The sequence below is a fragment of the Hemicordylus capensis genome, chromosome 2 (assembly GCF_027244095.1).
Source record: "Hemicordylus capensis ecotype Gifberg chromosome 2, rHemCap1.1.pri, whole genome shotgun sequence".
NCBI lineage: Eukaryota > Metazoa > Chordata > Lepidosauria > Squamata > Cordylidae > Hemicordylus > Hemicordylus capensis.
The window spans coordinates 107,920,362-107,936,239 of record NC_069658.1 but is presented as its reverse complement, the minus strand read 5'-3'; the positions used below and the strand labels follow the sequence as shown (position 1 = coordinate 107,936,239).

General features: G+C 43.8%; 2 protein-coding genes across 6 annotated transcripts in view; one reads left to right on the top strand and one right to left on the bottom strand.

Annotated features, from left to right (window-relative positions):
• Positions 1-15,878, bottom strand: part of DOCK8 (dedicator of cytokinesis 8) — a 183,926-nt gene that overhangs the window by 121,530 nt on the left and 46,518 nt on the right. For all 5 annotated transcript variants that reach the window (XM_053292960.1, XM_053292963.1, XM_053292965.1 and 2 more), the window contains exons 9-12: positions 13,114-13,263; positions 10,380-10,460; positions 9,879-10,038; positions 7,190-7,323 (exon numbers count right to left, since the gene is read on the bottom strand). In XM_053292960.1, coding sequence (XP_053148935.1) covers positions 7,190-7,323; positions 9,879-10,038; positions 10,380-10,460; positions 13,114-13,263 — 525 coding nt within the window. The remainder of the gene's footprint in view (positions 1-7,189; positions 7,324-9,878; positions 10,039-10,379; positions 10,461-13,113; positions 13,264-15,878) is intronic.
• Positions 1-15,878, top strand: part of LOC128343605 (uncharacterized) — a 29,791-nt gene that overhangs the window by 10,640 nt on the left and 3,273 nt on the right. The gene's annotated exons all lie outside the window — the stretch shown is intronic.

Here is a 15,878-nt window from a genome sequence, read left to right as displayed (position 1 = left end):
AGACACACCCTCGCATCTGATGTCATTCGCTCCCAAACAGGGCTGCGCAGCTCCGATTGGGAGCAAAACCACACCCCGGTGTCTGACGTCAGGTGTGGGGTGTATGGCTTAATGCTCCCTACATCTGACGTCAGACGTAACGGGTGGGGTGGGGGCCACAGCAGAGTCAGCACCCGGGCTGCCACTGGCCTCGCTCTGCACCTGGTCAGTACTACATGAGACAAAATATTGCTCAACATAAAAGCTACAGAAATTGAAATGTAAGTTCTGCTGTTCATAATAGCAACAAAACCATATCCTTTTAATTTTGGCCTGGGAATTAAGAATTAAATAATAATTAAATTGTACTGGCACAGTCGAGCCAATATAGTTAAGATGAGGAGTGTTTTCAACATTCTGCCATTATAAGTCCTGAACATTATATTGCATATAAAATCAAAAGTATCCATCTAATCCCCATGAAATAGTGCACACATCAACTAGGGGACAAGAGACACAACTCCAAATGTGGTGCAAATCCATTGCAAAATGGCTGAGATACAGCAATTTAGTTTTTTAATTCCTAAAAAGAGGGTTCAAAGCATTGGTGACATTTTTTCACCACAGATTTTGTGTGTGTGTGTGTGTGTGTGTGTGTGTGTGTGTGTGTGTGTGTTTATCAGCATTCCCCAAAAATTCAGGTCTATACTGGACTGGTGCCTTTTGCTGTTGGGGGGGGGGGAATCTCGTGATTTTTTTAGTAAATCTTGTCCGAAATCCCCATAACAGGGAAAATAAGGAAAGGAAAGTAGCTAAGAGCATAACTGAGTCTGCCCACTGAGAATTCTGAAGCCAAAGTTGGGAGGGGCAAGTCCTGACAATTTCTAGGGAGTGACTTCCTGGTTTTATTTTTACATTTTTACATTTATGTTAAATGCAAATTTAACATAAATTTAAGTGCCTGATAAGTACAGTCTATGAGCAGTCTGGCACTTGTATAGTTAAACAACCATTCCCCCCCCCGCCGTTGCCTTTCCTGGGCATTTGTTTTCTTCCTCTGCCCCTTGCACTCTCCCCCACCAGAGTCGGGAAGCAAAGCCCCTCAGCAAAGTTTGGAATAAATCACTACAAAGTTAGTTCATTGATTCCATTGCAGCTTACTTCTGAGTAAACACACGTAGGAATCAGGACCTAGCAGAGATCCTAGGCAAGAATGTGGGTTCTCTTCTCCCCCTTCCTCTCAGCCCCTAAGCAAAGCATAGGAGGAGGGAACCCTTTTGAGGGGGTGAATCCCATTTGTTTCTCTGGGGCTTACTTTTGAGTAAAATGTATAGTATAGGGACCAAGGACCCCATGATTGGAAGTTCCAAAGGAGGCACCTCAAGGAAATCCTAAAAACTATTCTCACCCAGCACCATGAAACCATAATTCTGGTGTAGGTGCTGGTGAACATGGAAGTTCTCATACCAACTTATGTTCTGGGACTGTTCTATAGTGCAATGATTCTGAAGGGAGGTATTCGGTGTATTAATTCAGTGACAGATTCATCTCTTGCACTGAACGATTTGAATGCAGTACTGGGGTATATCCCAACTGAGTGAGGATTATAATCAGGGTCCTAAAGAATGGCTATGGAGAAGTTTACTGGTAGCCAAGAGATTAATACTGCAGCAATGGAAATCTCCCACTCCCCTAGCAGTAAGGAATAGGTGTATGATCTTCTCAATTTAGCGGCACAGGAAAAATGGGCCCTCATAAAAGTAAATAAACTGAATCAGGGGTGTAGCTATAATTGAGCAAATTGATTCAAAGAACCCAGGCTTCCAAGCCCCTGAGGGCCCCCCAGCTCCACCCCTCCCTATTTTCTTCATTATCTCCCTCACTTGGAGGGGCCACCAGGGAGAGGGGTGAACACTGCCCCCCTCTCCCCTAGCTCCGCTCCTGAACTGGATAAATGGTCAGAAATCTGGGATAACTTTCGTTAACTATTCTTAGAATAATAATTTTTTTTTAAAAAACCCTTTCTGATATATTGGTGCAATGATGTGTATTTCCTTCTCTTCTTCCCTCCTGCTCCCCCCTCCCTCTTTCTCTTTCCCTCTATCTGTCCTTTCTTTCCCGACCAGCCAGCGCAGTGTGCAGAGGCTGGCTAGGGGAGGGAAGGTCAGGCTCCGGGGAGGGGTGGGGGGAGGGATGGGGATAGGGAACAGGGAAAGATGTATGGAAAATTTTTAATTTCAAAAAACATTTTTTAAAAAAGAACATGGAGGTTCTACATCAGAGCCAAACTACCAGTAAATATGGAGAAATGAAGCTTCCGTATTCAGACGGTTTGGCTCTCATGCAGAACCTCGATGTTCAAGGGAAGTCTACACCACAATAATAGTTTGTTGGCATTGGGTGGGAATGGAATCTGGGATTTCCTTGCTGCACTTCTTTGGACCTTTCTGGAAGCATGTAGCTGAGCACTGTAAGTAGGGCCAGATTAAGGGCAACTGATGCCCTAAGCACAGCCCAACAGTAGTGCCCCCTGCGGCCCTCTCTAGTAGTGTGCACGGATCGGTTCGGAGGCCATTCTACTGGCCTCCGAACCGGTCCGGACAAGGGGTGGTTTTGGTTCGGGAGGGTTAGGGTGGGGGGTTCCATTAAGGGCGGGGGGGCTTTACTCACCCCTCCCGCGCTTTGCTGCTTTGGCGCCATAATTAGTTTAAAAAATGCGCCGCAGAATCGCTCGCCGCCCGCTCGCCGCTCCGGGGCTCCTTCTTGTCTTCAAAATCGGGTGGCAGGATACTTCCCTGCCGCCCCCGAAGCCCCCTCAAGCCATTTTAGCTCTTTAAATCTCGCCCCGGACCGAGTGCTATAGCGCTCGGGCGGGCGGCGGGGAGATGTCCGTCCGTCCGCCCGCCCCCTTCCCTGCCTTCTGCGAAGTGCAGGGAGCCTTCTGCGTGCGCGTGCGGCCCCCCCGCCCTTAATGGAACCCCCCACCCCAGTGCCGAACTGCAGGTCCGCGGTCCGGTGCACACCCCTAGCCCTCTCCATTGCTTAACTGACAAGACATTAAGACTTAAGCAAATTATTTACTTATACCTTAATATTTATTTAAATTTTTAAAAGCTTTCTTCTAGATTTTTTAAGGTAAAACAAAACAGTTCCACTGCCTATAATTTCTTATAAACAGCTGCAACAGAACGAATGATTGAGAAAAATATTTCATCTTCAAGGTGATCCAGTTGACATAGTCTAACTGGACTTCCAAAAAGCTTTCAACAAAGTTCCTCATCAAAGACTCCTGAGGAAACTTAGCAGTCATGGGATAAGGGGACAAGTACATGTGTGGATTGCTAACTGGTTGAAAGACAGGAAACAAAAGGTAGGTATAAATGGAGAGTTTTCACAATGGAGGCAAGTAAGAATTGGGGTCCCCAAGGGATCTGTACTGGGACTAGTGCCTTTTAATTTATTCATAAATGATCTAGAAGCAGGGGTAAGCAGCAAGGTGGCCAAATTTGCAGATAATACCAAACTCTTTTGGGTAGTGAAATCCAAAACGGATTGTGAGGAGCTCCAAAAAGATCTCCAAACTGGGGGAGTGGGCGACAAAGTGGCAAATGCACTTCAATGTTGGCAAGTGTAAAGTGATGCACACTGGGACGAAAAACCCCAACTTCAAGTATACGTTGATGGGATCTGAGCTGCTGGTGACTGACCAGGAGAGGGATCTTGGGGTTGTGGTGGACAGCTCATTGAAAGTGTCGACTCAATGTGCGGCAGTGGTGAAAAAGGCCAATTCTATGCTAGGGATCATTAGGAAGGGGTTTGAAAATAAACGGCTAATATTATAATGCCCTTATACAAAACTATGGTGCGGCCGCACCTGGAGTACTGCGTATAATTCTGGTCACCACATCTAAAAAAGGACATTGTAGAACTGGAAAAGGTGCAGAAGAGAGCAACCAAGATGATCAGGGGCCTAGAGCATCTTTCTTATGAGGCAAGGCTACAACACCTGGGGCTTTTTAGTTAAGAAAAAAAGACAACTCTCCCATAACACTAGAACCAGGGGTCATCCCATGAAAAGTCACGTGCAAGGGGGTGTGGCCTGGGCTGCCGAGAGCCCGAACGAGCTCTCGGAGCGCCATTTCAGGCAGGGTCAGCTGCCTAATAGGACGTTTTCCCCTCTCTCTCCCTCCAGAGAGGGAGAGGAAGGGGAAAACGTTCTATTAGGCAGTCGGAGCTGCCTGAAATACTTGGCAGAAAGTTTGCCCAGGCTCTTGGCGCCCGGGCGTGGGAGGGGGGAGTTCGCTCTGGGCTCCTATGGAGCCCGAGCCACACAGGGCAGGGCTCTCTCGGCGGCTTCTCGCCATTGGCGGCTTGGGTTCTTTGAACCCTTTCGCCCAATGGTGGCTCCGCCCCTGTGTGCAGACTTAAAAGATCCCTTAATAACTATGTGTTGTCAAAAAAAGAAAAAGAGATCTGTGCTACTAAAGTGGGGGTGGTATTATGTTAGTTTGAAGATCAATTATGTGCCCAGACCAGTTATTGAGGTCTATAATGCTATTAGTCTGAAGAGGCATGGGTAGTAACTTCTGTCAAACAAGACTTAAGATACTACAGAACCCTCTAAAGAATATTAATAAAAATTAGCAGTTTTTCAATAGTAAAATTTATCCTCCAATTACAGAAAGAGCTATGGTGGAAAAAACTACCAAAGAACCTTTCCTTATATCACAGTTCTGTTAATATAATTAAGGTGGGGGAGTTGTTTCAGCATGTTAACATTATAAGCCCTGAGTATTTTCTTGGTGATAAAATCTAAATTCTCTGCTCTATCTGCCTGAACTTTTGCAGGCATCAACCAGGGGATAACACCCTTTCAGATCTGGTACAGAAAGTGGCTATGATGCAGCAGTTTAAAAACTGACCCTTAAATTCTAAAAAACCCAAGTGTTGACTATTAGGGCTGTTGGTTGGGCACTGGAATCCCAATGAATCTGTAGCACCCCCCTGATGCTGCTTACACCATGGCCATCTCTGGTGCAGTTCATTACATTCCTGGTGCTGGGATGGCCTCTTCTGCAGGAAGCAGAGCCCATGGGGTTGAGAATTCAAACGGGGACATTGGGAAGGCACAAGGGGACATCTGGGAAGTGTTCTTCCTCCCAGCGCTATTTCCATGGCTGCTGTGGAGTTGTGTATGAACTTGTGAGGGAATGCAAGAAGATGACAACAGGTTGTGGAAGATAACTCAAGCTAGGGTAAGTGCTTATGAGGAAGCACAAGGTGGTGTCAAGGTAACAGGAGTCCTTACAAGCTATACGAGGCAGCCGGGGGCAGGGTAGCGAATTGACTTCTGAAGGCACGTATGGCAGCCATGATGTGGTGTGGAGGAATGAGGCCTAGACTGGGTTTCTGTAAAAAAGCCCCTGTATTGTATAGTGTATTAATAGTCCCGAACCTGTTCTCATAAATAAGCCCTGATAAATGAATTGTGTTATATTATATTACTAAAAACCTCTGTATTGTTGTAAATAGGATTTCTGTTGCACATCCCTATGCACAAAGAAGGTGCAGGGTCAAAAGTTCATGCTTGTTTCACATTTGGTTTAGCATTCTGGCAGTTGGTTTCTGGGGGGGAAAGAGATTTAAAGAAATTGAGGGAATTTTTGTTTGTTCTAATTAGATAGCTTAAAAAGCTGTTGGGCCAGAGAAACTGTATATATTGGGAGTGTTTTGAGAAGGAGGTCAGTGCAAGAGAGTCCTGAGAGACAGAGAGTCCTGGAAGTTGAAGTCAAGAGAGTCTGCTGGAGCAAGTCAGAGCTGGAGATTGCGGAAGAAGGAAGAGAGACTGGAAGTCTGCTAGAGTGAATCCAGTGAATCAATGCAGAGAGTGAGCAGTCAGCAAGAAGAACAGAAGTCTTCTAGCAGAAATAACTGGAAGAAAAGGAAGAGCCAGGCTGGATTGAGCCCCAGACCTGTGCCGTAATTAGAACAAGGAGTCAACCTACCAAACCTGATAGCTGAAAAGAAAGAAAGTACAAGAGGACTCAGTAGGGGAGAGGGGGCCCATGTTCACCCCTTTCTCCAGTGGCCCCTTGAGGTGAGGGAGATAATGAAGAAGATAGGGAGGGGTAGAGCTGGAGGGCCCTCAGAAGCTCAGGGGCCTGGGTTCTTTGAACCCATCCGCTCAATTATAGCTACACCCTTGGGAACAGTATAGAGTCAGGTAGTGATTATCTTTCTCCAGCTTTTTATTTCCCCTGACCTGCTCTGTAAGTAACTGTTTTGAGTTGTATTTTTTTTCCTGTAAAAGAAATGTTTTAATTGAACAAATGTTTTCCTAAAAATAAACTTTCTTGTTATAAAAAAAAAATTAGAAGTTTTGTTGATTTGTCTCTACCCCACACCTATAAGCCTTTCCACACTACTGAGGTTTGTTTTTGGTTTCTTGTAAATTTTTATAAATGTGAAGGGCTGTTGTGGTGGACCCAACCATACCAAAAGTCCACTTGGTGGCAGCGGTAAAAGGGTTAGGAGGAATAGAGGGCTGTTCCTCCACAAGTTGCAGCTGTACTTACCAGGGAATGCAAGGTAGAGGCAAGATGACCAGAGCCTTGCAGTAGCATATAAGGCGATGGCAGACTGCCTTTGGTTTTGCATCAAAGCTATACTGCCAACAAATGGGAAGACTCCACTTAACCAGCATTACTTGTCCCAACAGACAAGTGTTTTATTTTATTTATTGCCTAGAGATGTTTCCTCTGCACTAGGGCTTGTCCCTTTCCTGTACTTCATGTTACTTGGCAAAATTATTTGTCAAAAGTATTCTATTTAAACTACTTTTCATGTTATTTTCTGTTATGTGTGTGTAGTGGTGGTGTTGTGCCATCGAGTCGGTGTCGACTCCTGGCGACCACAGAGCCATGTGGTTGTCCTTGGTAGAATACAGGAGGGGGTTACCATTGCCATCTCCCACACAGTATGAGATGATGCCTTTCAGCATCTTCCTATATCACTGCTGCCCGATATAGGTGTTTCCCATAGTGTGGGAAACATACCAGTGGGGATTCAAACCAGTAACCTCTTGCTCCCTAGGCAAGTTACTTCCCTGCTACACCATCAGGTAGGTGCTTGAAATAAAAATAAGTTTGTATATCCCTCAGGCAAAATCTAAGAATCTTGTAGAAGGTAATAATAGGACAATACAGTGTACCTGTTTGAAAAATGTGTTGACAGTAAGGGTGGTAGTTTTGAAGTTCGGCATGCAAAGAACATCTTCTGAACCAAGGCTTCTTTCAGAAAGTCTTCTAGTTGTCATTGTTTTTCTATCACCAGTGCACCCTTTGCCTTCAAGTGCAAAATTGCAAAAACATGATTTCATTCAAAATCTACCTGTGGCATGAAACATTCAACTATTGCTATGTTACAGACTTTTCAGGTGTAAATTATTGGAAGACGTTTCTTTGGGAAGTTGGGGAGAAACCACTTAACAGAGAATTAAAATTCTGTAAACTCTCATTTTAGCATATGTTAAAATTGCAAATGTTGTTTACTTTTTGGATTTACAGTCTACATTGTATCTATTATTCAGGAAAAGTGTCACCTCCTCCATATCACATAGATTCCCATAACATCCGTGCATGCTATGTAACCATTTCATAGATGAGAAACTAGGGTTGAGAGATGATAACTTGCCCCAGAGCACAGAAGTCTAAAGGACAGTTTACACATTACAATAGTAAATGCCTCTTCATGATGACTTATCCTTCCCACTGCTGTCACATAAAGCACTGGTAAACACTTCCTACTTCTCATAATTGCTGTGTCACATGTCTCCAGTGGGGGCTGGTGCTGACATGGAGACAAAAACCCGTGTGACAAGGAAGTAGAACATGTTTACTAGTGCTATACATTTTTATTTATTCAACAAATAACACCACACTATTCTGCAATGATAGAGCCAGCGTGGTGTAGTGGTTAGAGTGCTGGACTAGGACCAGGGAGACCTGAGTTCAAATCCCCATTCAGCCATGATACTAGCTGGGTGACTCTGGGCCAGTCACTTTGCTCTCAGCCTAACCTACTTCACAGGGTTGTTGTGAGGAGAAACCTAAGTATGTAGTACACCGCTCTGGGCTCCTTGGAGGAAGAGCGGGATATAACATTTAAAAAAACAAGAACAAAGCAAAACAATGATTCCCTGTTAGGAACCACCCTAAAATTATTCAGATGTCCTAATCTCTTTAAAAGGATCCTGTCTGTAAACTCACATGAGGAAGATGCCCTGTATGGAACTCACTGAATGCCTACCACACGTATCCTCACTGCCACCAATCCTTTAGTTCAGGGTAACTGAAAACCTTCAAAATACCAGTAGGTAGTTTTAACTTCAAAAATGGAAGAATCAACGAGGAACTTGGCAGGTTTTGATGCAAAACAAATTATTGTTGCTAATTTTGTAATTAAAACTTAAGAGACATTACACAGATATTTAGTACTGAGATTGGTGGTGTTAGAGGTTTTGACTATAACATAAGGTGTAGTTCATTTCCCTAATTAATCTTTATGTCTGTCACCCTACCAATCTCCATCCCAGTGATGACTCTCAACTGGTAGGTCAATACTTTCTGCGCCTTTAAGGACAGTTGCCTCAGCTGCCACTGAAAAGATTGGTTCCTTGCCCTAGCTATGACATTGGAATCCTCAGTTCCAAACAGAACTCTTGTTGTTGCTAGGCAGACTTTAGCTTCTGTTAAACTGATGGCTTGCAGTACAATTCCTTGGTGACTCCTGAAGAACTTCCATCTCACTTCCTGATCCTCCTTTCCTTGCCAGCTCCCTGGTCACATGTTCCCAATGTTTTTGGGTTTTTAAAAAAAAGTTCCCAGTGTTGAGTAACTCTCCCAGTAGCTGGATATCTTCTTACTGGATATAGACACAGGCTTTTCTGATCAACAACATTCCAATCCTAAGAAACCCGGTTGAAGACTGCTGCAGGTCCTCAGACCACTTATAGTACCCAGAAATGTTGGGGGCAATATGCTAAATCATTGTAAACCGCTTAGAGAGCTCCGGCTATAGAGCGGTATATAAATGTAAGTGCTATTGCTAAGTGCTATTATAGCAGCTTCCTCTTTTGTTTACTGTCCAGTGGTTTAGATCTTTCTGCTTCTAACTGGTCTTACCACATCTGTCCTCTGGAGATAACCTTCCTTTTCTGTTGTCTTCTTCCCCCCAACTGACTTTCGGAACCTGGGATGGACCCTTAACCAATCCAGAGTGAATACCTGTCCACTCAAGTTGACCAATCAGTTCTGCACAATTTGAATGCTTCTGGAATAAATAATGAGGTCTATAGTCTGTTCAAACCCAGCATAAATGAACCCTAAAATTATAGCCATACCACTTCCTTTCCTGTATAAATACACTGTAACACCAGTTTATCCTGAGGCCAAACTTTAACTTACTTTACTAAGTGAAATAAAAAGTCCAAAAGAAAACTAACTTCTCCACAATATCACATTACAATGATGATGGAGATATGTCATCATATGGAAGCATTTCAAGGTGGTAAGTATAACATGTAGACTAGCCCAAAATTGCACTCTGCTTTTTGGGTCACACTGGCTCTTGTAGAACGTATATACAAAATGCAACACTGTTTGCTGTTCAGCTGGTCCTCTGCCTCTTACTAGAAAACCAAGACAACCAAATTCTTCTTTTATTGCAAAACATCTGCATAACTCATTTAAGTCCCACAGCTATAAAAGGTTTGGGAGATCAAAATAAATGTACAATACACATTGTGTTACTTTGGAAGCTGAAGATGACACAAGATATTTGATCCACACATCTTATTAGAACCACATATTTTGTAAACTAGTGTGTATCTTTAAACATACCATTCAGAATTTCTAACTCTGCTATATCTCTTTCAAGTGTTGAAATATTGAAGAAATTTGCTAGGCTTATTGGAACCCAAGCAAAAGGCATGCGATATTTTCCCAAACGTTGACAAAAGGATTCCGCTTGTACTTTTAACTTCTCAACTTTTTCTTTGCTCTAAAAGATATGGGGAAGAAAGGTTAACTAGAATGTTTTAAGGCACAGTTCCAAACTCTCAAAAGTGAAGCACACTGAAAGTTAGTTTTTCATGTATTTTATAGTAACAGTTAATTCCTCTGCTTAATTTGATTCCATAGTTTAAGTGTGCTTAACTCTGTGTTGGATTGTCACCTGTATAATGGGGCTTGAACTTATGTGTCTTATTGTTAAAAACGAGAGCGTCTTGTGGCACCTTAAAGATAAAACAAGAATTGTTTTTCTTAAGCCTTTATAAACCAAAGACTACTTTGTCAGATGCATGGTAAACTTTGTGAGATATATCCTCATATCATACATACCTTCCCACCTTCACTTTCTTTTAGAACCATGTAGGGTTCTGCACAATCTCCAATTTCTCCTTGTTGAAGGACCTTTTCAATCTACAGACAAGAAAGAAAAGGAGGAACAAAGAAGGGAAGGAAGCTCAATCTTAGTAACAGAAAATAATATGAAAGTCATTTTTCCATGACTTATGCATCAACATAATAAGATCTGGAACATAATCTATTGTTTAATAATAAAATGTTCTCCATGTTTAACATACAGAATATAGAAAGAAAAAGTCTGTGATTGTATCCAGAGGATCTATCTTGTTTACCTATGCAGTTTTATTTGGAAGTTTTTCATACCCAGCTTTTAGTTTGCATCTCCTCCAGAACGGAGGTGTGCATTCACATATCGGCCAAATTTACCCCAAAGTCCCCGTGAGCAATTGGGGAGCACATCACACACAATTCGGGTTTTTCATTGTGCGTTACTCACAGTAAAGCCTTGCAGTAAACCTGTGATAAAGCCTGCTGTCTGGGAAAGCTCCTGGCAGAAAATGAAAACCACCACCAAGTAATACATGTCAAAACTTTAAACCGAAGACCTTCAAATTTTCCACTTGTTTTTAAACTGACTTATTTATTTCATACCAAACAGACTATATGCGTAAATTGGAGGGAATCTTAGTCTGGGGTGGGGGGGAAGGGGTGGGTTGCTAAAAATACTTGAGGGAAAATTAAAAAATTAATCAGCAGATGAAAAAGATTCAGTAAGATGCTGAATAGCATTCTGCAGTCCTACATAAATTCAAGGGCCTGATCCAGCAATTTGCAGCAGGCATAGGAGCCCTGATAAGCCCACAGATTTTTCTGCCTCCATCACTCTGTGTACAACCAACTGCCCCATTCTGGAATTACAGGCATCGCAAACAGGAGCTGCATGCCCACAGAAGCACACAGGAGACCAGTGTTCCCTCTAACAGGGATTCCCAGACATTGTTGACTACAACTCCCATAATCCCCAAGCAAAAGCCATTGCAGCTGAGGAATTCTGGGACTTGTAGTCAGCTATATTTGGGAATCCCTGTTAGAGGGAACACTGACTGCAGGAGACTCTGGATCAAATATAGTTGGCCCCAAAACAGAGATACACAGAGGGTGGATTCATATGTGAAGTAGAACTTTAACATATTCCTCAGTGGAAACCAGTTGAACTGCAAGCTGCTTTTTAAATGTGGGAGAATTAAAAACAAACACTAGTTTACAAGGTGGGAGTGAGGGGAAGGCATTATTAGGGATGTGCCTGAACTGCAATTTGAAGCGCGGTCTGAGCACTTTTAGGAATAGTAGAAAGGGAACTTTAAGGATAAGGAGAGCAGGTGCTTACCTGCTCTCTGTGATCCCACCCAGCTTCCTGCTGGGGTGGTGCACGTCCCCAAAAGCCCTGTGTGTCATCAGCCCACACATAACGTCTGTGCATGCACAGGCGCCGTTTGCATGGTCAGCAACACCAAGCTGACCATGCAAATGGAGTCTGCACATGCGTGGATGCTATGTGTGTGCTGAAAGTGCATGTGGCTTTTGGGGATGTGCATCACCCTAGCAGGAATCTGGAAGGGGTGGCGGAGAGCAGGTAAGCACCTGCTCTCCTTTTCCTTAAAGTTCTCTTACTGATTTTCCTAAAGGTGCTCGAACTGTGCTTCAAGCCACGTTTCAGGCACATCCCTAGACATTATATATGTCACATTTTTAAAAACCTCTATGTATTTATGACTACAATGCCACCCTTATACATCTCTGTCAATGTCAATATTGTTCAGTAATGTTATTAAGGGTGATCCACACCAAAGCAATGTGTAATAGTTAGACGTCACCACTACTGAAATGGAAAGAGCTCCATCCAGTCACAGAGCTCCATTTGTCATAAGCAGGAATGGAATCCCCTTATTAGTGAGCTCTAGAATAGAGGTTTTTTTAAAAAGTCTGTATATAGATTGCCACTGTGCTCTTTATTTATCCCTGAACAAGATCTGTTCTCTCTCTCTTTTTTTTAAGCCACTGCTTTAAAAGCCGCTGCAATTTCAATCCAATTCTAGATCAGGTATAGTCATCATAATGCCAATGGATTGAATCATCCACCTATGTAACTTCCTGCCAGGATGCCCAACAGGATTTTCTGGGCCCAGAGCCAAGTGGTGGGCTGCTGTTTCCCTCTCAGCATGTGAAGCACACCAAGCAGCTTTTTCTACCACCTCAACCCATCTCCCTGCTCTAGACCTCTGAGTACTGGCCTCAAGGAAGCGTTCTGAGGCCAACAGAGTGCTTGCCTAGACCTTCCCTGCAGAGATGATCAAAGCTGGCCTCAAAACATGGTGATGGTGAGGAGGAGGGCCAGTGCTGCTCAGGGAGGCAGAGGTAGGTGAGGTGGTGCCTCCTCTGCCAGACCCCCAGCTGCCTCCAGGCCCAGTATGAAAGGCTAAGCTTGGGTCTAACCCCTTGTTGGCAGCTCTGCCTCCTATAGTCATCTCATGGCAATTGATCAGTGAGGCAAAAAATACACTTTGGTGGGGAGACACATTAATGGGTCAAATATGGCCCTAGTCCTTACACTGCCTACTCCTGTTTGAGATACATTCAATGGAATCACAATAATCTGGTGGCCACATCTCACCATAACACTTTCTCTCCATTACAGCCAGCTCTGTTTAAAGTCAGCAAATAGGAAGAAGAAGAAAGAAACCATCATTATAATGCAAATATGACTCACCTTCAATACTAGGTAGATATCTGGAGAGGGATATGTTACAGAAAATACTGCTGATCTTGCCTGACTAGAAGAGTCAATGCAGGATGTATGAGATCGCAAAAATCCTTTGAAATGTTCAGCATTCAAGTCACAATGAAAATTTTCTGAGATCTTTAAGATATTAAAATGGAGTTTTCAAAATTAATGTAGGAATTGGCATGTAATCCACACATGCAGTAACATTTGTATTACTTATAATGTGTGCATGCGGTTGTGTGTTCTGAATTGTTAAAACATAAATATAGAGCCCACTCTTTTTTATTCCACAAGTCTGCCATTTTAAGATTGTGAGCTCAGTGCTGCAATTTGTATTTGTTACGTAATTGACTCTGAATTTTTATATTCTGTTAGCTGTCCTATGTTCATTTGACGGTCAGGCTATAAATTCTTAAAATAAATAAAAACAAAGACTAATTTCAGAGGGCACTAAAGCTATGGAGCTATGAATCAAGCAAGGCATGATTCAACTCAGATATGATATTACTATCTCAAATCCTAAGCAACCTCTCACAAGGTCATAATGAGGCGGAAATGTGACAACCAACAACATCCAAATTAACCTTTAAGTACTTTTTGAGCCTAGAGTCAGTCAAAATTATCTCCCATTCACTGATCCTTCTCACATCTGTGTGATAACGGATAAGAAGTGGCTAAAATGCAAATATTAGGAAATGGTGGCTGACATCCTGACTAAAATTAAAGAGACACAACATGCAAACCATTTCTGCAATGGTTAGTAATGCAGAGTTGTGCTACTCATGGGGGGGGGTTGATATTTACTGATCCTCCCTGGAAACACTTCCTGGAACCCAGAAGTAAGTCCCTGAGGGTCATGCAGCAGCCCTCAAGGATCTACTTCTGGATCACAGGGAGCACTTCTGGGGCGGGGGAAGAATCAGCAAAAATCATCTCCCTCGTGCACACAGCATGACTCTGCATTATTAAACACTGTGGAGGCAGTTTGCACACTGTCCCTCTGTATCATTAGTCAAGATGTCAGCAGCTATTCCCAGGGTGGATAAAGATCTTTGCTGCCAGTAAGCAGCCAAAGATTTGCCACCCCAGCAGCAAGGGTTCCCCTTCCCTTTTCAAGTTAGAAGGGGGGGAGTTTAATTTTTTTTTTAATTAACCTTTAAAATTGCTGCTGCACAGCAGCAGTGTGGTGACAAAAGCTCCTCGTGCACCTGCTCGCCTCCCAAATTATGATGGTGCGGCAGCAGGATGGCAATGGGCGTGGTGGTCAGTGGCGTAACTGGGGGGGGGCAGCCAGGGCAACTGCCATAGGTGCCACTGGGGGGGTGCCACGCCAGTGCCTGCCACCCCCACCCCATTGCCCACCTGCCCAGCCCCAGGGCCCCTCAGCCACTTGCCTCCAGCTCCGGCCTAGGATCGGCAACGAGGCCTAGGTTCGGAGCAGCCGGCAAACTGCAGAGCTCTTCTCTCCCTGCATCTCAGCTGATCAGCGGGTGGGCGGGGCTTCCAGAGAGACCTCCGTGCAGGCCTCCCTGAAGCCCGAACTGAAGTGCCTTCTGCTCTTACCCACCGCAGTTCTCTTTGCCCTGCAACACAGACCAGCCTTTGCCTGCTTAATGGAAGTATGATGTGAATTCCTTTTTGTGGTTACCCACCCACCTGATATATAAGGATCTGCTTGCTATAGGGCTTTGATGGGCGGGGTGGGGGGGAGAGACTGAGAAGTCTGAATATTTAATTTGAAACAGATTGGAAAATTTGATGCCTTTTTTTAAAAACTGTCTAAAAAGCCCTATAAGTGGCTTGTTTCATGGCAGAAAATTACAAAAACTTCTGGAACATGGGTTTCTGCACAACACCTGCACAGAAGAAACTTCCATGTAGAAAATGTCTCTCTTTTAAATTGACTCTGAATTTTCCATCCATGACTGGGATATCTGAGAGTCAGAGTCAATAATAAAAGAACAGCACACTGCTTGTGACAGGAAGGGGCAAATGACAATGATTTCTTAGTCTGGCAGGGGCTGGTTTTGGCCCTGGCAGAACTTGGCTGTCTGCTCCTGTTGCAAATGCCTCTGTCTAATGTGGCAAACTGATGTATCCTCCTCCCTCCTGGTGCCAAAGTAAGCACTAGTGTGGTGAATGCACATATACCCCATCATGAGCCAACAGTCATCACAAGACAAAGGCTGGAAAGAATCATTCACTAGTTAATAGACTCCCCCCACCCCCGCAACCTCCTTCTTCTCCTATTTTGCTAGTGGCTATTTGGGCAGCTGATCCTCTAGGACAAAGTCATGTTTTTTAAAAAGCATGAGATGAGACAGAAAATGACACTTGGAATCCTCACATAACTCCTAACTGTTTTTCTAAGTCTTTAACAGAGATGGCTCATGTTTTCAGGTTTTGATCAACAACCATGTCTAGATGGTACAGTGTTCTAGTCTAGGTGGTTCCTTTTAACAGGGATTTCCAGATATTGTTGACTACAAGTCCTATCATCCCTGTCTGACAAGGGGCGCAGTTTCAGTGCTTGCCCTAGGTGCTATTTTCCCTAGATACACCCCTGGCGGCGGTATTGGTGGCAGAGAGGGCAGGCAGCAATAAGTCCTAACACAAGCCCACCTACCTCCCAAATGACAGAGATGGCCCGATTTCGGGCCCATATGCGCACGTGTGCAGAAAGGCCCGAAATCAGGTGATCTCTATCATTTGGGAAGTAGGTGGGCTTGTGTTAGGATGTATCACTGCCT